The 19,967-nt window shown below is 54.2% G+C and overlaps 1 protein-coding gene and 1 pseudogene across 2 annotated transcripts; one reads left to right on the top strand and one right to left on the bottom strand.

Moving 5' to 3' along the window:
• Positions 1-1,884: 1,884 nt before the first annotated feature.
• LOC309603661 (olfactory receptor 14J1-like) lies at positions 1,885-2,820 on the bottom strand (the record flags this gene model as incomplete). The annotated part of the gene is made up of 1 exon (XM_082338605.1): positions 1,885-2,820. The coding sequence occupies one exon, from the start codon at positions 2,818-2,820 to the stop codon at positions 1,885-1,887; it is 936 nt and encodes a 311-aa protein (XP_082194731.1).
• A 9,398-nt stretch (positions 2,821-12,218) lies between these two features.
• On the top strand, positions 12,219-13,154 carry LOC309603662 (olfactory receptor 14J1-like; annotated as a pseudogene). The gene has a single exon. The product of its transcript is annotated as an olfactory receptor 14J1-like (transcript).
• The last annotated feature ends 6,813 nt before the right edge of the window (positions 13,155-19,967 follow it).

Here is a 19,967-nt window from a genome sequence, read left to right on the forward strand (position 1 = left end):
TCACACTGAGGTGTCGACCTCTCTTCACTGCCCTAGATGTTGGGTTAGATGGTCACTTACAGCGCGGGAGGATTCATGTCCCATAAACATCTGCTCTGCTCCAGTTAGAAACAGGGCCCAGCTTCATAGGTTTGTAAGAGAACTGAGGTTGAAGGGACCTCAGGAAGGCTGCAGCCCACCCTCTCAGAAGCAGGATCAGACCCAAGCCGTTCAAGGCTTGATTCAGTCCAAGTTTGAAAACCCGCAAGGACAGAGACTGCAGAACCTCTCTGGGTAACCTGTTCCAGCACTTGGCTGAGCTCATGGGGAAAAAAGGTTTCCTTATGTCCTGGCTGAACCTCTTCTCTTTCACCTTCCTCCCATTGTCTTTTGTCTTCCCACCATGCACCATGGTGAAGACCCCGGCTCTGTATTCTCCATATCCTCCTTGTAGGGACTGGCAGGCCAGGATGAGCTCCCCCTCAGCCTTCCCTTCTCAAGGATGGACAAGCCCAGCTCCCTCAGCCTCTCCTCACCGGCAAAGTGCTCCAGTCCCTGGCTGTCCTCAGGGACCTTTGCTAAAACCACTCCAGCTTGCCAGTATTGTTCCTGAATTGAGGATCTGAAATTTGGATGGAATATTCCAGAGAATCCCTTCCCTCCATCTCCTGGCCATGCTCCTGATCACACAGCCCAGGATGCTCGTGGCCTCCCTTGCTGCCAGGGCACACGACCTCCTCCTGTCCAGCTCGCTGACCACCAGGACCTTTCCCACAGGGCTGCTCCCAGCCAGGCAGCCCCCAGCCTGTGCCATTGCCAGGGTGAGTCCCCTGCAGGGGCAGAAACTGGCATTTGTCCTTGCGGGATTTCATGAGGTTCCTGCCAATACGTGCTCTCCTCCTTGAACCCCTTCATTGAGCACAGAGACCTGGGAGTAAAGACTCAGGCACAGAAGGCCTTGAGTCCCTCAGCCCCATTGGTGTCTCCTGTTTATTAGATCACTGTTGTTGTTCAGCAGCAGCCCTGCATTTGCCTTGTTCAGCCGTGGTCTCTAACACAGCAATGGACGCTCTTCTATTTGCTCTTGACTTTTCTTGCAGCCCCAAACTCCAGGAGGTCACCCCCTGGCACCTGCTTCATGGCCCCTGTCAGTGCCTTGTTGGCACTGGGGAGCAAAGGGTGTATTCAGTGTGAGGAACAGCTTCTCTTGCATGATCTCCATGACGTCCCTTTGTGCCCTGTCCCCCTTCTGTTCCTCCTATTTCAGACAGCTTCCCCCAGGTCCTGGAACATAATCAGCCCTATCTGCACACCATGTGGGGTTTTGCAGACATCCCTGCTCCGGGGTCTGCCAGGGTCTGGACAAGGAGAGAGGTCGAGCAGGGCTGGCCATTCCCCCAGCGCAGGCCCTGAGCCCAGCAGGAGGAGGCAAAAATGGCCGTGCAGCAAAAGTCACCCATAAACCTGTGCAGAGTGGAGAGTGCTGCAAGTGGACAAATAGGGAGGCTCACTCCAGTAACTGAAAGCTCCCTCCAGTCCCATTCCCTAACACATTGCCCTGAGCCCTACTGCCCTCAGCCCATGGAGAAACCAAGCACAGCAGAACAGACTCACGGGGGCAATGGTTTATCCTGTTCCTGACCTCAGCTTTGGAAGAAGAGCCCAACCTCCAGACACCAGCACTGAGGAAATCCCCTTTTATTACAGAGGTGTGACATGGGAGGCCAGCTCTACCATCGGGCCACGCACATGTGCTTTAGGTCAGCCAGACTGGGTTCATGCCTCTGGAGAAGTGGACTGCATGCAGACATTCCTGGACAAAAAGAATTCTCACAGATAAAACGACCAAAGCACAGGAGATTCCCCAGATACGCTGGAGATCACTTGTGAGGAGACATGGGCAGCTTATTGCTGCTGAAAGACTACGGATTGAATGAGCTTCTTCAGAGCATCTTTGAGCTCCTGGTTCCTCATGCTGTAGATGAGGGGGTTCACTGCTGGAGGCACCACTGAGTAGGAAACAGCCACCATCAGATCCAAGGATGGGGAGGAGATGGAAGGGGGCTTCAGGTAGGCAAAGATGCCAGTACTGACAAACAGGGAGACTACGGCCAGGTGAGGGAGGCACGTGGAAAAGGCTTTGTGGCGCCCCTGCTCGGAGGGGATCCTCAGCACGGCCCTGAAGATCTGCACATAGGACAGCACGATGAAAACAAAACACACAAAGGCCACAAAGACACTAACCACAAGAAGCCCAGCCTCCCTGAGGTAGGAATGTGAGCAGGAGAGCTTGAGGATGTGGGGGATTTCACAGAAGAACTGGTCCACAGCATTGCCCTTGCAGAGGGGTAGTGAAAATGTATTGGCCGTGTGCAGGAGAGAACTGAGAAATGCACTGCCCCAGGCAGCTGCTGCCATGTGGACACAAGCTCTGCTGCTCAAGACGATTCCGTAGTGCAGGGGTTTGCAGATGGCAACGTAGCGGTCATAGACCATGATAGTGAGAAGGTAACACTCTGCTACTACCAAGAAGGCAAAGAGAAAGAGCTGGTAAGCACATCTCATGTAGGAGATGTCCCTGGTGTCCCAGAGGGAATTGGCCATGGCTTTGGGGACAGTGGTGGAGATGGATGCCAGGTCGAGCAGGGCGAGGTTGAGGAGGAAGAAGTACATGGGGGTGTGGAGGTGGTGGTCACAGGCTATGGCAGTGATGATGAGTCCGTTGCCCAGGAGGGCAGCCAGGTAGATGGCCAGGAAGAGCCAGAAGTGCAAGAGCTGCAGCTCCCGTGTGTCTGCGAATGCCAGGAGGAAGAACTGGATGATGGAGCTGCTGTTGGACATCTGCTGCCTCTGTGCACGGGGTCCTGTTCCTACAGGAAGAGTCAATGAAGCATTAGGGGAGACTTCTCTGAGCAAAATCTAAGCCTTTCTCATACACTTTCACCCTGCTCTACCACAGCCTCCACCCCGCCTACTCATTTTCCAGGAGACCTTCCTTCAGCTCAGTGGCTGCAGCTCTGGCTGAGCACAGTGTGGGGAGCAAGGCCTCTGCCTGCTGGCTGCTGAGGAGTCAGCCCTGCTCTGCCGCAGTGAGATCATGGGAACGGTGGGGCAGGGGCCAGTCCTGGTGTTCAACTTTGTCAGATGAAACTGCTCCTAACGCAGAAGGGCCTGTCAGCAACTGCACTCCCAGTGCTAAGGAACGGGGATAGCGGGTGGCAGTTTGAAATGTTTGGGGTTTTTAAAGCTCCCCCCATCTCACCTGAGGAGTTTTCTTGGATGCCAGAAACCCTCAGCATTTCTGCTTCACTCAGGGAGAGCAGAGGGAGTCCTGCAAGGCAAAAGGATTGCCTGGGGCTTAGTGGAGACTGAGGGGAGCTGCTCTGTCCCTCTGACTTGTTCCCTCCAAGCTGCCGTGGGCTTGTTCTTGAGATGGGGGTGATCTCACTCTTGTGTTACCCTGAAAAAAAAAACAACAGACACTGCTGTGAGCAGAGGGATCCAGCACAGACCACTAAATGTCTCACCTTTTCTCAAGGTCTCAGCACCCCACTTCCACCCAAGGACACAAAGGGCTCATTTCACAAACCCAAAAGAACGTTCTCTGTCATAGCATCTCTGCACTTCTCCATGGGGATTTCAGATAACACAAAGGTGCTATAGGACAGGATTGCAACCTGGAGGGAAGTTGGGAAGGAAACCTCAGGGAGATAGCCAAGTGTCCTAATGACACCATCTGATCAAGGGAAAACCAGCTTATTCTCCAGTCCCACACACTGCATTGCACACAGCGACAAAGGTTAGAGGAAAGCTGGGACACTTGTTCCCATGGACACAAATGCATGAAAGGACCCACAAAATCAGTGTGTGACTCTGCAGCTGAAGCTCCACCGCCCCAGGGATCCTGGCAGCAAGAATGACATAACAATCATAAAGACAAGTGGAGAAACAAGGAAAAATATACATTGAGGATCTGCCTGAGAGAGGCCAGGGCAGAGGCATTGGGGCACTCAGACAGCGTTCCCCTTCCCCAGCTGTGCACGCCACCTCCCAGACACCACCATTGCCCGACAGCTGCTCTCAGCCCCTGTGCTCTGCAGAGGGAACTGGGCCCGTGGCTGCAGAGCTGCACCACGGCTCTGCTGGAGCTCTGGCTGCAGAGGAGGTGGTTCATGCCTTGGAGCCCCCAGCCCTGAGGGTAGAGGCTTTGGTGGGTGGGAGAGGAGGCAAGGGGGCTTGCTCAGAGGAAGGGGTCTGCACTGGAAGGGATCAAATGGAGTTTTCTGCGTTCCGCCTCCTACATACTTCTGGTTTTAGTTTCCTCTCATTCCCAGATCATATCCTTGCTGCCTGGAGATTTTCCTGCTGGGAGGTGCTTCCCTGTCCCATGTCTTTTCCCTGTCAGTGCTCACAGACCCCATCCCAACCTCTGTGCACTCATCCTGGCCCTCCAGAAACCTGCCTGTTTGCAGGGCACTGGCTGGGTGCATGTTCCTGTTTGCAGGTGGAAAAGGGCAGGTCAGAAGAACCCTGATGGGTCCAGCAGAGGTGATGCTGGTGCTGTCCATAGGCAGAGCAGTGGCTGAAGGCATGTTACGTGGCTTCTGACAGACCTACTGATCACTCAGTATTGCAGTTCAGGAGTCTCAGTGACTTATTAAAACTTCAGAGATCCTTTTCCATTGATCTTTTTCTCTCCCCTTCCCTACCCCCTGGAATAGGAAACTCAAAAGACACACTCAGGAAATCTCCTTATCGTTCTACTAATCCCTGCCTTGATCTTCTCCTTGAGATATCCCCTTGGAAATATTCTGGGGTTGATCTGGGCCTGTGAGCAGCCCTGACCCATGCAGCACCCACTCAACAGCAGAAGGACCCTGCCTTGCTGGGGGCTGCTCCTTCCACCCACAGCTTCTCCCTGCAGCACCGTGGTGAATTCCTCTGACAGGCTGAGTGCTGACCCTGGCAGGCAGAGTCCCTGCCCCAGCACACAGCCCCCTGGGCTGCAGGGACCCTGCTCGCAAGGACAGCCCTGGGAACCCCTTGCTGCACACCCACCTTCACACCCCTGCAGCCATCCCTGGGAGAAGGCAGCCATCCTGCTCTTTCCCTCTGATGGTGCAGCAGGGAGTCCCTGCTCTGGAGCACATCCTCTGCCTCTACACCAGAGAATCTCTGAGAGTGGTACTTACAAATCTTGCAGCCTGTGCGACATGCCGGCTTTAGGAGATCCCTCCAGGATCTGCAGATGCAATGCCCTGCAGCCACAGACTTTCTATCTGTGAAGATTTCTCTCCTGGTGAGCTCTCAGCGTCTTCCCACTCCAGTTTTTTTTTTAAACTCTCTCTGCCTCACTCCTCTCCCCTCGGTGCCTGCAGGCAGTGTCCTCAGCCCTGCTGCCCTTTGCAGAGGAGCTGCTCCTGGGCAGAGCTGTCTCTCTGCAGCGCTGCCCACTTGCCAGCAGCTCCCTCCATCCCAGGAGCCCAGCCCAGCTCAGCAGCAGAGGCCCTGCCCAAGGCAGCACTTTCTCTGCCCCTCTGGGCTCCCTCCAGGTGTCCCTGGGGCTCCAGGGGAACCTGCTGTGAAACTGGCTGAAGGCATCACTGATGTTCCCTCTCTCAGCTGAGGGGAGACAATTATTCCCAGCACTGTCATTTCTCTTTCCAGAGTCAGGTTTAGGTCCTATAATCACTTTTCCTTGTCTCAGCATTAGACAGGACACCCAGACAGTCACAGGGAGGGATTTCCTTTACCTCTGCTGAGGGAGGGGGTTCAGCAGAGTCAGCTGAGGCATCTCATCCTGGGTCTGTAGTCCTGGGACTGGAAAGGCTCTCAGGTCACTCCCATGCAGACCGGAGACCCACAGAAGCTGGGATTCCTCTTGCCTCAGTTCAGGTGGGCACAAAATGGGCACCTGCATGTGAGCTCCTTGTCTCAGCTCCCATGGTGCTAATGGAGATGGAGACCAGGAGTGAGCAGTTCAGACACAAACACCTGGTGACATTTGGGGTTCAGGAAGTGGTCCAAGATGCATCTGTTACTCTGTAGAAGGAAGCGGTGGACATGGATATGAAAGCCAGTGTCAGCCTTGGCTGTCACGACCATGAAATAGTGGGGTCTCACCTCCCCAGGGGAAGGAGAACAGAAGAAGGCAGATGCTAGAGCTCAGAGGAGCAGACTTTGGCCTAGTCTTGCGACTTCTAGTGGGGGAGTCCATGTGAGCAGCACAGAAGGGCAGCAGAGCTCAGTACAGCTGGTCTTCAAGGACAGTGTCTTTCACGTACCAGCCTGTGCATACCAATAGTCAGGAAAACAAGCAGAGCTATCAGGAGAGAAGCTTGGGGAAACAGGAAACTCATGGGGAAGCTCCACAGCAAAAAAGGAAGCATCCAAGAGGTGGATGCTAGGATGAAAACAAAGGAGGAATTCAGAAATACGGTTGGTTTGAGAAAAACCAGAGCTCCCATAGCGCTGACACTTGCAAGGGAGTTCAAGGGCACAACGATGAGCTGGTACTACTTCAGGAACAGTGAAAGAAGAAATGAAGCTCATGTGTGGGCACTGCTGAATTTGCTAAGAGTAGGTGCAGATAGGTGTGAGGCACTCTTGGCCTTTATCTTCGCCAGCAAGGTCTCTCACTTTCACGTGCCTAAGAGGCAGAACCCCAGAAACCCAGCAGTGGACAGAGACCAAGTCAGGAGTTACGTGGGTAACCTCAACCCTTAGTAGTCCATTGGAGCAAATGGGATGAATCCAAGGCTGTTGAGAGACCAGGGCGATGTCATAGCAGGGCTACTCTGATACATTTTGGAAGGTCATCAGGACTGGAGAAAGCCAAAAGCAAATGTAGCATACAGCTTCTCAAAAGACCCAAGGGCTGAGCAGAGGAACTATAGGCTGCAGTGACGGAGGCCAGGAGCTGCGTGGCTGGGCAGCAGCTCTGTGGAAATGACTCTGCTGCTCCCTGAGTTTCATCAGGCAAGACAGGAGCCAGCAGCAAAGGCGGCCAACAGCATGCTGGGCGGTATGAGCAGGAGCAGAGCCAGAAAAAGTGATTCTCCCCCTCTGCCCAGCGCCTTTTACCCCACACCCTGCACAATGGCAGTAAGACAATGGCAAACAGGAACCAGTTCACTGGAGGACCACTGAGGTGGTAATCCCCCAATTCTCCTTCAAGTGTTTGTGTGATTTCCCTAAGAAGATCAGCATCTACAACAACAATGACAAAAACATTACTCTGCCTAAATATCAATATCTGCAGGGGAGCAATGTGCATCTGTGGTAGCCCCTCTGGGCAACGCCAATGGGATCAGTATTTGCAATAGACAGCATGATCCCCAGTCCACAGGTTTGAAGGGGTTCAGATGAAGGGTGGTCTTGCAAAAGTCACCCTCTGTGTCCCCTACTGGCATGGACACTGTTGGTTTCCCTCTCCAGAGAGTGGCAGAGGCTGGATCCCCTTCTCAGGCCAGATTCCTTGCCAGGAAGCCACAGCCATGGGGGGAGCTTACTGGAAATTCACTTGGCATCCATTTTAATTGATTTTGTGCTTTTCTGTGACTACACTTTCTGCCCAGAAGGTCATAACAAGACAACAGTTTCATATGTGATGGTCATAAAGGCCCAGTTATTGCCAAGAAAGCTCACCATGAGCTCTGGAGGGAGCTAGGAGGATTGTAATATTCACCAGGAAGATCCAGGAAGCTCAAGGCCTCTTCTGAAGAGTGAGTGGCCCTGAGCAGCAGTGATTGGCCATGTGTAGGTCTAGGACACGGGGTCGGGGGGATTTCAGGGAGAAACAGGCTGATGGCTGATGGTGTTAGCAGATCCTTACAACCATGTGTGAGCCCAAAAATGGAAAGCAGTGGATGTCTGCAGGTGAAAGAGGAGGAGGAGGAGGATTGTCCTGGGAATAAAGCAGGAAGGAAGGTCCCTCCTGTGCCAAGCAGGGATGATACAGACATTTCCATCTTGTGTGCATGCCTCAGGCTGGCAGATGGGGAATGCCCACTGCGGGGGGTGGCTGTGCTCAGTCATCCACATGAGCTGACCTTGCTGACCAGCACCCTTGGGTACAACCTCTCCAGTCCCATGGACTGGTAAGGGTGTGGTTTGCCAAAGCAACCCCTGGCTTGATCCCCATCTACCAGTGGCTGTTCCTTTCCAGAGTCCTGCCTCAAAGCTCAAAGGCCTGGGAGACCTTGCTGGTGGAAACTCAGGCAAGGAGGACATAGATCTATCTACACCTACTCTTACTAAATTCAGCAGTGGTCCCCCATTCTCTCTGTTTCTTCTTTAAGCGTTGCTGATGCAGCAACAGCTCATCTTGGTTCCCGTTGCATTCCCTTTCCAGGTTCAACTGAGTTTTTGTGAGGATCATTGCTGTGCTTGAAGGATGCTGTCCTTGAAGACAAGGTGTATCCAGGCACATTGTGAAAATGAGCGGTCTGTTCCTTGGCTGTACCATCATGGGTGTGATGTTCTTTGTGTTCACACAATGCCTGCAGCTGCTGGGTAGAGGAGGAGCAGACCTTGCCTCTCTGATGGCATCTGACGGCTGATACCTCTGACGGATGGCATCAGTCAATGGCACACAGGCAGCAAATCGCACTCCCTGCAATGCCATCTGGGCTGTCTGTCACACACCCACCCTGAATGGGAATTGCTTTCCTGGAGGTCCTCTGCTGTTCCTGCAAGTCCTGGCATCTCCTGTAGCTCTGTGGGCCTGGATTTGAACAGGAAATTGCGTTGCTGCCCTAAATTCTGTTAGGCAATGTGGGGCTGAACCTGAGACAACTGGCAGTGTAGTTACTGGAGACCTGGTAAATACAGCGGAAGGAGAAGAGGGAGACTGAGCTCTCCCTATGGCGCATCCCTCCAATTGTTCAGATGAATAACTCTGTAAGCTGCCCTGAACATAATAAGTTCAACTGCCCTTCTTTTGGGCATCAGCTCTCCTTTCAAAAGGCCAAAGGAAATTCTCAACAGCCTCCAAGAGGATGCCCCCAGATCCTGCCCTGTCTGTATGAGCGGCTCCATTTCAGTTTACAGTTCCCTGCCCATGTCTTGGACCACCCCTGGCACCTCAAATGTCACCAGACATTTGCATCTCACTCCTCGCATCCCTCTCCAATGATGAGCATGGGTGCAGAGACAGGACACTCACATGTAGGTGCTTGTGTTCTGCACAGCTGAAATGAGGCAAGAGGAATCCCACCTCCTCTGGGTTTGTGGCAGGCATGGGAGGGAGCTGAGTCCCTTTCCACCACCAGCACTACAGATCCTGATTGAGATGCCTCGATTGACTCTGTGAATTCCTTCTTTCAGAAAGTGTAAATTTTTCTGTCACTGTCTAGGTGTCCTGTCTAATGATGGGACAAGGAAAGGTGATTCTCATGCCCAAATCTTTTCCTCATAGGAGAAATGACAGTGCTAGGAATACTTGTCTCCCCTCAGCTGAGAGAGGGAACATGAGTGATGCCTTCAGCCTGTTTCACAGCAGGTTCCCCTGGAGCCCCAGGGACACCTGGAGGGAGCCTAGAGGGGCAGAGAAAGTGGTGCCTTGGGCTGGGCCTCTGCTGCTGAGCTGGGCTGGGCTCCTGGGACGGAGGGAGCTGCTGGCAAGTGGGCAGCCCTGCAGAGAGACAGCTCTGCCCAGGAGCAGCTCCTCTGCAAAGCGCAGCAGGGCTGAGGGCACTGCCTGCAGGCACCGAGGGGAGAGGAGCAAGGCAGAGAGAGGTTAAAGGCATTTGGGAGTGGGAAGACGCTGAGAGCTCACCAGGAGAGAAATCTTCACAGACAGAAAGTCTGTGGCTGCAGGGCATTGCATCTGCAGATCCTGGTGGGATCTCCTAAAGCTGGCATGTCGCACAGGCTGCAAGATTTGTAAGTACCACTCTCAGAGATTCTCTGGTGTAGAGGCAGAGGATGTGCTCCAGAGCAGGGACTCCCTGCTGCACCATCAGAGGGAAAGAGCAGGATGGCTGCCTTCTCCCAGGGATGGCTGCAGGGGTGTGAAGGTGGGTGTGCAGCAAGGGGTGCCCAGGGCTGTCCTTCCGAGCAGGGTCCCTGCAGCCCAGGGGGCTGTGTGCTGGGGCAGGGACTCTGCCGCCTGCCAGGGTCAGCACGCAGCCTGTCCGAGGAATTCACCACGGTGCTGCAGGGAGAAGCTGTGGGTGGAAAGAGTGACCCCCAGCAAGGCAGGGTCCTTCTGCTGTTGAGACGATGCTGCATGGGTCAGGGCTGCTCACAGGCCCAGATCACCCCCAGAATATTTCCAAGGGGATGTCTCAAGGAGAAGATCAAGGCAGGGATTAGTAGAACGATAAGGAGATTTTCTGAGTGTGTCTTTTGAGTTTCCTATTCCAGGGGGTAGGGAAGGGGAGAGAAAAAGATCAATGGAAAAGGATCTCTGAAGTTTTAATAAGTCACTGAGACTCCTGAACTGCAATACTGAGTGATCAGTAGATCTGTCAGAAGCCACGTAACATGCCTTCAGCCACTCCTCTGCCTATGGACAGCACCAGCATCACCTCTGCTGGACCCATCAGGGTTCTTCTCACCTGCCCTTTTCCACCTGCAAACAGGAACACGCACCCAGCCAGTGCCCTGCAAACAGGCAGGTTTCTGGAGGGCCAGGGTGAGTGCACAGAGTCTGGGATGGGGTCTGTGAGCACTGACAGGGAAAAGACGTGGGACAGGGAAACACTTCCCAGGGTGAGAATCTTCAGGCAGCAAGGATATGATGAGGGAATGAGAGGAAACTAAAACCAGAAGTATGTAGGAGGCAGAACGCAGAAAACTCCATTTGATCCCTTCCAGTGCAGACCCCTTCCTCTGAGCAAGTCCCCTTGCCTCCTCTCCCACCCACCAAAGCCTCTGCCCTCAGGGCTGGGGGCTCCAAGGTGTGAACCACCTCCTCTGCAGCCAGAGCTCCAGCAGAGCCGTGGTGCAGCTCTGCAGCCACGGGCCCAGTTCCCTCTGCAGAGCACAGGGGCTGAGAGCAGCTGCGCGGCAATGGTGGTGTCTGGGAGGTGGCGTGCACAGCTGGGGAAGGGGAACGCTGTCTGAGTGCCCCAATGCCTCTGCCCTGGCCTCTCTCAGGCAGATCCTCAATGTATATTTTTCCTTGTTTCTCCACTTGTCTTTATGATTGTTATGTCATTCTTGCTGCCAGGATCCCTTGGGCAGTGGAGTTTCATCTGCAAAGTCACACACTGATTTTGTGGGTCCTTTCATGCAGGTGTGTCCATGGGAACAAGTGTCCCAGCTTTCCTCTAACCTTTGTGGCTGTGTGCAATGCAGTGTGTGGGACTGGAGAATAAGCTGGTTTTCCCTTGATCAGATGCCATCATTAGGAGACTTGGCTATCTCCCTGAGGTTTCCTTCCCAACTTCCCTCCAGGTTGCAATCCTGTCCTATAGCACCTTTGTGTTATCTGAAATCCCCATGGAGAAGTGCAGAGATGCTATGACAGAGAACGTTCTTTTGGGTTTGTGAAATGAGCCATGTGTGTCCTTGGGTGGAAGTGGGGTGCTGAGACCTTGAGAAAAGGTGAGATATTTAGTGGTCTGCACTGGATCCCTCTGCTCACAGCAGTGTCTGTTTTTTTTTTCAGGGTAACACAAGAGTGAGATCACCCCCATCTCAAGAACAAGCCCAAGGCAGCTTGGAGGGAACAAGTCAGAGGGACAGACCAGCTCCCCTCAGTCTCCACTAAGCCACAGACAATCTTTTTGCCTCGCAGGACTCCCTCTGCTCTCCCTGAGTGAAGCAGAAATGCTGAGGGTTTCTGGCATCCAAGAAAACTCCTCAGGTGAGATGGGGGGAGTATTAAAAAACCCCAAACACTCTCAAACTGCCATCCACTATCCCCATTCCTTAGCACTGGGAGTGCAGATGCTGACAGGCCCTTCTGCGTTAGGAGCAGTTTCATCTGACAAAGTTGAACACCAGGACTGGCCCCTGCCCTGACCGTTCCCATGATCTCACTGCTGCAGAGCAGGGCTGACTCCTCAGCAGCCAGCGGGCAGAGGCCCTGCTCCCCACACTATGCTCAGCCAGGGCTGCAGCCACTGAGCTGAAGGAAGGTCTCCTGGAAAAGGAGTAGGTGGGGTGGAGGCTGTGGTATAGCAGGGTGAAGGTGTATGAGAAAGGCTTAGATTTTGCTCAGAGAAGTCTCCCCTAACGCTTCATTGACTCTTCATGTAGGAACAGGACCCCGTGCACAGAGGCAGCAGATGTCCAACACCAGCTCCATCACCCACTTCCTCCTCCTGGCATTCACAGACAGGCGGGAGCTGCAGCTCTTGCACTTCTGCCTCTTCCTGGCCATCTACCTGGCTGCCCTCCTGGGCAACGGCCTCATCATCACTGCCATAGCCTGTGACCACCGCCTCCACACCCCCATGTACTTCTTCCTCCTCAACCTCGCCCTGCTCGACCTGGCATCCATCTCCACCACTGTCCCCACAGCCATGGCCAATTCCCTCTGGGACACCAGGGACATCTCCTACATGAGATGTGCTTACGAGCTCTTTCTCTTTGCCTTCTTGGTAGCAGCAGAGTGTTACCTTCTCACCATCATGGCCTATGACCGCTACGTTGCCATCTGCAAACCCCTGCACTATGGAATCCTCTTGAGCAGCAGAGCTTGTGTCCACATGGCAGCAGCTGCCTGGGGCAGTGCATTTCTCAGTTCTCTCCTGCACACGGCCAATACATTTTCACTACCCCTCTGCAAGGGCAATACTCTGGATCAATTTTTCTGTGAAATCCCCCAGATCCTCAAGCTCTCCTGCTCACACTCCTGCCTCAGGGAGATTGGGCTTCTTGTTGTTAGTATCTTAGTGAACTCAGGGTGTTTTGTTTTCATCGTGCTGTCCTATGTGTAGATCTTCAGGGCCGTGCTGAGGATCCCCTCTGAGCAAGGAAGGCACAAAGCCTTTTCCACGTGCCTCCCTCACCTGGCCGTGGTCTCCCTGTTTATCAGCAGTGGCATGTTTTCCTACCTGAAGCCCCCCGCCATCTCCTCCCCATCCTTGGATCTGGTGGTGGCTGTTTTGTATTCTATGGTACCTCCAGCAGCAAACCCCCTCATGTACAGCATGAGGAACCAGGAGCTCAAAGACGCACTGAAGAAGCTCATTCAATCAGTAGTCTTCCAGCAGCAATAAGCTGCCCATGTCTCTTCACAAATGATTTCCAATGTATCTGAGGAATCTCCTGTGCTTTGGGCATTTTATCTGTGAGAATTCTTTTTGTCCAGGAATGTATGCATGCAGTCCACTTCTCCAGAGGCATAAACCCAGTCTGGCTGACCTAAAGCATATGTGCCTGGCCCGATGGTAGAGCTGGCCTCCCATGTCACACCTCTGTAATAAAAGGGGATTTCCTCAATGCTGGTGTCTGGAGGTTGGGCTCTTCTTCCAAAGCGGAGGTCAGGAACAGGATAAACCATTGCCCCCGTGGGTCTGTTCTGCTGTGCTTGGTTTCTCCATGGGCTGAGGGCAGTAGGGCTCAGCGCGATGTGTTCGGGAATGGGACTGGAGGGAGCTTTCAGTTACTGGAGTGAGCCTCCCTATTTGTCCACTTGCAGCACTCTCCACTCTGCACAGGTTTATGGGTGACTTTTGCTGCACGGCCATTTTTGCCTCCTCCTGCTGGGCTCAGGGCCTGCACTGGGGGAATGGCCAGCCCTGCTCGACCTCTCTCCTTGTCCAGACTCTGGCAGACCCCGGAGCAGGGATGTCTGTGAAACCCCACATGGGATGCAGATAGGGCTGGTTAGGTTCCAGGACATGGTGGAGGCTGTCTCAAATAGGAGGAACAGAAAGGGAACAGGGCACAAAGGGATGTCATGGAGATCATGCAAGAGAAACTGTTCCTCGCACCGAATACAGCCTTTGCTCCCCAGTGCCAACAGGGCACTGACAGGGGCCACGAAGCCGCTGCCAGGGGGTGACCACCTGGAGTTGGGGGCTGCAAGAGAAGTCAAGAGCAAAGAGAAGAGCGTCCATTGCTGTGTTAGAGACTGAGGCTGAACAAGGCAAATGCAGGGCTGCTGCTGAAAAACAACAACAGTGATCTAATAAACAGGAGCCAGCAATGGGGCTGAGGGACTCAAGGCCTTCTGTGCCTGAGTCTTTACTCCCAGGCCTCTGTGCTCAATGAAGGGGTTCAAGGAGGAGGAGAGCACATATTGGCAGGAACCTTATGAAATCCCGCAAGGACAAATGCCAGTTTCTGCCCCTGCAGGGGACTCACCCTGGCAATGGCACAGGCTAGGGGCTGCGTGGCTGTGAGAAGCCCTGTGGGAAACGTCTTGGTTGTCAGCGAGTTGGACAGGAGGCGGTCGTGTGCCCTGGCAGCAAGGGAGGCCACCAGCATCCTGGGCTGTGTGATCAGGAGCATGGCCAGGAGGTGGAGGGAAGGGATTCTCTGGAATATTCCATCCAAATTTCAGATCCCCAATTCAGGAACAATACTGGCAAGCTGGAGCGGTTTTAGCAAAGGTCCCTGAGGACAGCCAGGGACTGGAGCACTTTGCCGGTGAGGAGAGGCTGAGGGAGCTGGGCTTGTCCATCCTTGAGAAGGGAAGGCTGAGGGGGAGCTCATCCTGGCCTGCCAGTCCCTACGAGGAGGTCATGGAGAATACAGAGCCAGGGTCTTCACCATGGTGCATGGTGGGAAGACAAAAGACAATGGGAGGAAGGTGAAAGAGAAGAGGTTCAGCCAGGACATAAGGAAACCTTTTTTCCCCATGAGCTCAGCCAAGTGCTGGAACAGGTCACCCAGAGAGGTTCTGCAGTCTCTGTCCTTGCGGGTTTTCAAACTCGGACTGAATCAAGCCTTGAACGGCTTGGGTCTGATCCTGCTTCTGAGAGGGTGGGCTGCAGCCTTCCTGAGGTCCCTTCAACCTCAGTTCTCTTACGAACCTATGAAGCTGGGCCCTGTTTCTAACTGGAGCAGAGCAGATGTTTATGGGACATGAATCCTCCCACACTGTAAGTGACCATCTAACCCAACATCTAGAGCAGTGAAGAGAGGTCGACACCTCAGTGTGACTCGCTCTGTGCAAAGACTGAGGAGTCCTGGGCAGGGAAGGTTCTGGGGACATGGGGCTCTGTGCAAGACACAAAAGGATCTTGTTTTAATGCCTGTAGGCCTGTCAGATGTCAGTTCATGTCAATGAAAATGGAAGCAAGAAGAACTGAAGAGAAAGATCCAAAGCAAAAAGAAAGGTGTCAACACATTTCTCAGCTTTTTTTCAGTCTGTTGTGGTTTAACTTGACAGCGATAACGGAACCAGAACTGGCTTCAGCATGCAACAATCCAACACCACTCACCATCTCTCCTGCCCTGAAGGACTGTTATGCCAGGTCGAGCCCAAAGTCATGGACCAAAGGAACTCAGCAGACATTTTAGAGGGATGGCCCATAGACCAAGGGACTGATCTCTGTGTGTTTATATCAAAAGAGAGAAAAAATCCAGCTGAATTGTTGGGGTACTTTCAAGAAAGGGCAATGTTTTCCCACCATGACAGAATAGGAATTTCCTGGAAGTGGCCTAATGGCAGGAGAAGAATTATTGATCTTCCCCTGGACTTGTCTTACCACTGCTCTGTCTAGTATCTCATCTCCCTCATCAGTCATGTGTTTCCACCTCTCCTGAGTAAGTGGCCATGCCTAAGGACATCTTCTCAGCAGATTCTCTGGATGTACGCCCTTCCCATTCTTATCAGGTTTCCTCCTATGCTTGGGTCATCCAGATGCCTCTCAACTTTCTGGTTTCTGCTTTAGGCTTCAGGGAGTTCATAGAATCACAGAATGTCTTGAGTTGGAAGGGACCCACAAGGATCATCGAGTCCAACTCCTCTCCCTGCGTAGGACAACACCAAAATTCACACCACGTGGCTGAGGGCGTTGTCCAAATGCTTCTTAAATGCTCTCAGGCATGGCGTTGTGACGACCACAGGGGGAGCCCGTTCCAGTGCTCCACCACCCTCGGGCTGAAGAACCTTTTCCTAATGTCCAACCTAACCCTCCCCTGGCAGATCTTCCTGCCGTTCCCTCGGGTCCTGTCGTTGGTCCTCAGGGAGAACAGATCAGCGCCTGCTCCTCCTCCTTCCCTCATGAGGAAGCTGCAGACCATGACGAGGTCTCCCCTCAGTCTCCCCTTCTCCAGGCTGAACTGACCAAGTGCCTTCAGCCACTCTTTGTATGGCTTCATCCCTAAACCCTTCGCCATCTTCGTGGCTCTCCTCTGGACGCTCTCCAGTAGCTTCGTGTCCTTTTTGTACCGCGGTGCCCAGAACTGCACACCATGCTCAGATGAGGCCGCACCAGTGCAGTGTAGAGCTGGACAATCCCCTCCCCCGCCTGGCGAGCAATCCAGTGCTTGATGCGCCCCAGGACACGGTTGGTCCTCTTGGCTACCAGGGCTCACTGTTGGCTCATCTTCAACTTGCTGTTGACCAAGACCCCCAGATCTCTCGTTCCCCAGGCTGTAGGTACATCCAGGGTTGCCATGTCTCAGGTGCAAAACCTGGCACTTGCCCTTGTTCAACTTCATACGGTTGGTGGTTGCCCAGCTCTCTGATTTGTCCACATCTCTCTGCAGGGCCTCTCTGCCCCCAAGAGCGTCAACGGCTCCTCCTAGTTTTGAGTCATCGGCAAACTTGGATAACGAACCTTCCAGTCCTGCATCCAAGTCCTTTATGAAGATATTGAAGAACACTGGCCCCAAGATGGATCCCTGGGGAACCCTGCTAGTGACTGGTCGCCAGCCCGATGTAACCCCATTTTCTACAACCCTTTGTGCCCGACCCATCAGCCAATTGCTCATCCATGTCATTATGGGTTTATCTAGCTGGATGCTGGACATTTTGTCCAGGAGGATTCTGTAAGAGACGGTATGGAAGTCTTTCCTGAAGTCCAAAAAGATGACTTCGACTGGATTCCCTTGGTAAACTCGGTGGGTAACCTTGTCATAGAAGGAAATTAAGGTTGTGAAGCAGGACTTTCCCCTCATGAAGCCGTGCTGGCTGGGGCCAATGGCTGTGTTGTCTTCCAGGTGTTTCTCAATAACTACCAGAAGAATCTTCTCCATGATTTTGCCGGGCCCAGAGGTGAGACTGACAGGCCTGTGGTTCCCGGGGTCATCCCTGTTGCTTTTCTTGAAGACTGGGACAACATTTGCCAGCTTCCAGTCAACTGGGACCTCCCCAGCTTCCCAAGAGCATTGACAAATCATTGAGAGAGGTCTCGCTATGACATCAGCCAGCTCTTGAAGAACCCTCAGATGAATCCCATCGGGCCCCATTGACTTACCGGGATCCAGCTGGAGCAGCAAATCCCGCACAAGTTCGGGGTTGGCTGGGATTTTGTCCTTCTCGCAGTCGTGGTTCTCCAGCCCAGAGCCCATCATCGGTGTTGAAGAGCGAGGCGAAGAAAGCATTCAGCGTCTCTGCTTCGTCTGTGTCGAAGACCGTGTTTCACCACGGAGCTCACTTGGAAAGAGCTATTCATGCCAAACCAAATAGATTAAAAAGAGCGGGAGCAGAACGTCTACGACATTTCACTTTTACACCCACAAAATTAGCCAAGGGACAAGGAAAAATTAAACCCCTGCAGCTGCGAGGACTGTTTTAGGCAGGTGCTCTGCCACAATGATGCCTTTACGCCAGGCAGAGTGCGCTGGGACTTGGAAGCTGCATCAGCCGCATGTCGCAACGAGCAACTCTTAATCGCATGCTGAATTCAACACAAAAAATCAGGGAAAACCCGACCAAACCCACAGAAACCAAACACAGTTGGTTCTCTCCTCTGGTGGGAGCCAACACGCATCGGTCACTGCAGCCCTGGCCGAGAGACCGTCCATAACAGAGCTCAGTTCTGCCCAAGGCATTTTCAACGCCCTCTACCCTCACCAGAAGAACCAGAAGCAGTTCCCCAACCACCGCAACATCTCCGAAATGAAAGCTGTCGGGGGAACGTACTATCGGGCTACGCCTGCAGCTCACAGGCTTCATCCTTCTGCTGCAAGAGCCGAGGACAGCCCATGGAAAACGCCGGCGGCAGAGGGTGCAGCCTGCAGCCCTCCAGCTACCCCCATCCCCACAGCCCAGGCTGCGCTGCTCCAGAGAGCGCAGGCTCAAAACCTCCTCCAGGGCCAGAGGCAGCACCCATGTTCCTGAGCCCAAGGGCTACCACCACATCAAATCTATCGCTGTCTTGAACCTCTTGTGCCTCGCGTTGGGTCCCACCTTGGTCTGGGGCTGATGCAGGCTGGGATTAGGGGTCTGGCCAATGCTGTTGCAGTGGCGAGAGGGACGTGTCGGGGGCAGAAGCACACCTCAGCATGCTCAGGGTGCTTTCCGGCTGAAGGACACCCTGGCCTTGGGCTTGTGCTTCCAGCTTTAATCTATTGTCTTGGAGAGAGCTTCACTTCTGCCTGGCTTTGCAGGGCCACCAGCAGAGCGCCCACAGGGTCCATCCCCATGTTGGCTTCTTCCTGGGAGCTCTCGGGATCAGCATGGTCTGAGCTGCCAGGGACGAGACCGAGAGCTCGGTGTCTTTCTCCAAAAGCTGGAGCGCTGCAAGAGGAGGAAAGAGGACAGAGCTGAAACCCACCGATCTGCAGAGACCCCCAGGGATCCCCTCCACCATGCCAGCCCCACCGGTTCCTTTCCCTGGCCAGGAGGAGCAGGTGGGACAAGGGGATCAGCTGGAAGCTGCTGCTCAGGACTGAGCAAGGTGGCTACCAAGCCCTCCTGCGTGGGCAGGGCTGGGAGAGGGAGGCACGGGGCAGCTGGGTGCTCTGGTAGCCACACGGTTGCCCCTCGCTGCCAGTGCAGCGGCTGGGACTGGGGCCAGGCTGCCAAAAGAGGGACCCCAGGGGCTGTGGCTCACCGATGAACCTCATGGCCGCCTCTCGCAAGGGGACCTGAGCATCCTTCAAATATGGCAGGCCCTGACTCAGGTAGTCTTCAACTCTGCTCCTGTCCTGCACCAGCTGGAGAGAGCGCAAGGGCAGGGGGCTGGCCCAGACCCTCCCCAGTTGCCCTCCACAGCAGTGGTGGGACCGGGGCGGGGAAGGAGGGCAGCTCTGCCCTGTCCTCAGTGACTCGGACAGTTGGAGCATGGGGGGAGACAGACACCAAGAGGCCAACTGCCAGCAGCCCTTGCCCTCCCTGATGTCCAGCCCACCCCTGGGCTGGCAGCACGCCCTTCCCCGCATCACTGGTCGCGTTGGAAATCTGTACCTTGGCCACGCTCTCCATCTGGTCCCTCATGCAGAAGAAGAGCGGGAGCAGGCTTCTCTGCACGTTCTCCTTCACCTGCCGCTTGTCCTTCCCCACCACCATCTCTAGCATGTCTTGGAAGAGGCAGATGGAGAGCTCTCGCAGCTGGCTGGACTCCTGGCAGGGAGGAGGACAGGAGGACTTCTCTGAGCAAGGGCGTCAGCGGGGCTGATGTGAGGGGAGATGCTCCCACAGCGGCCTCCCATCATCAAAGAGCGTCAGGAGCTTCTCCACCAGCTGCAGAGCAGTGAGGCTGGCTTCCTCCCTCCTCGTATGACCCAGCACATTTCTGAAGACCAGCAGGGCCTTCATCTTGTTGTCCGTGTTGGCGTTCTCCTGGGTCACCATGATGTCCGGCAGCAGGACCAGCATTTTTCTTGCCTGTAGGAAGCAGAGAATTGCCTTTTTGTGAAGAGGCGAATGATCACCCTGGCAAAAATGCTCACCCAGGTGGCACAGGAATCCCTGCAGCAGCCTCCTGACAGGCGGTGACCCTGGGCACGCTGATGGAGACACGGGGAGAGCACGTGTGCCCTGCTCAGCCACCCCCTTTCCTGACTGGCCCGAATGGGCAGAAGGCTTGGTAACCCTCTGGGCTTGGAAATCTCCGCAGGTGGCCACCACCAGGCAGCGCTCTGCAGACCCCCACGGCTCGTGCAACAAACAAGCCAACATGGCTTCCCTT

Source organism: Platalea leucorodia (genome assembly GCF_965183815.1).
Source record: "Platalea leucorodia genome assembly, contig: HAP1_HAP1_SCAFFOLD_162, whole genome shotgun sequence".
NCBI lineage: Eukaryota > Metazoa > Chordata > Aves > Pelecaniformes > Threskiornithidae > Platalea > Platalea leucorodia.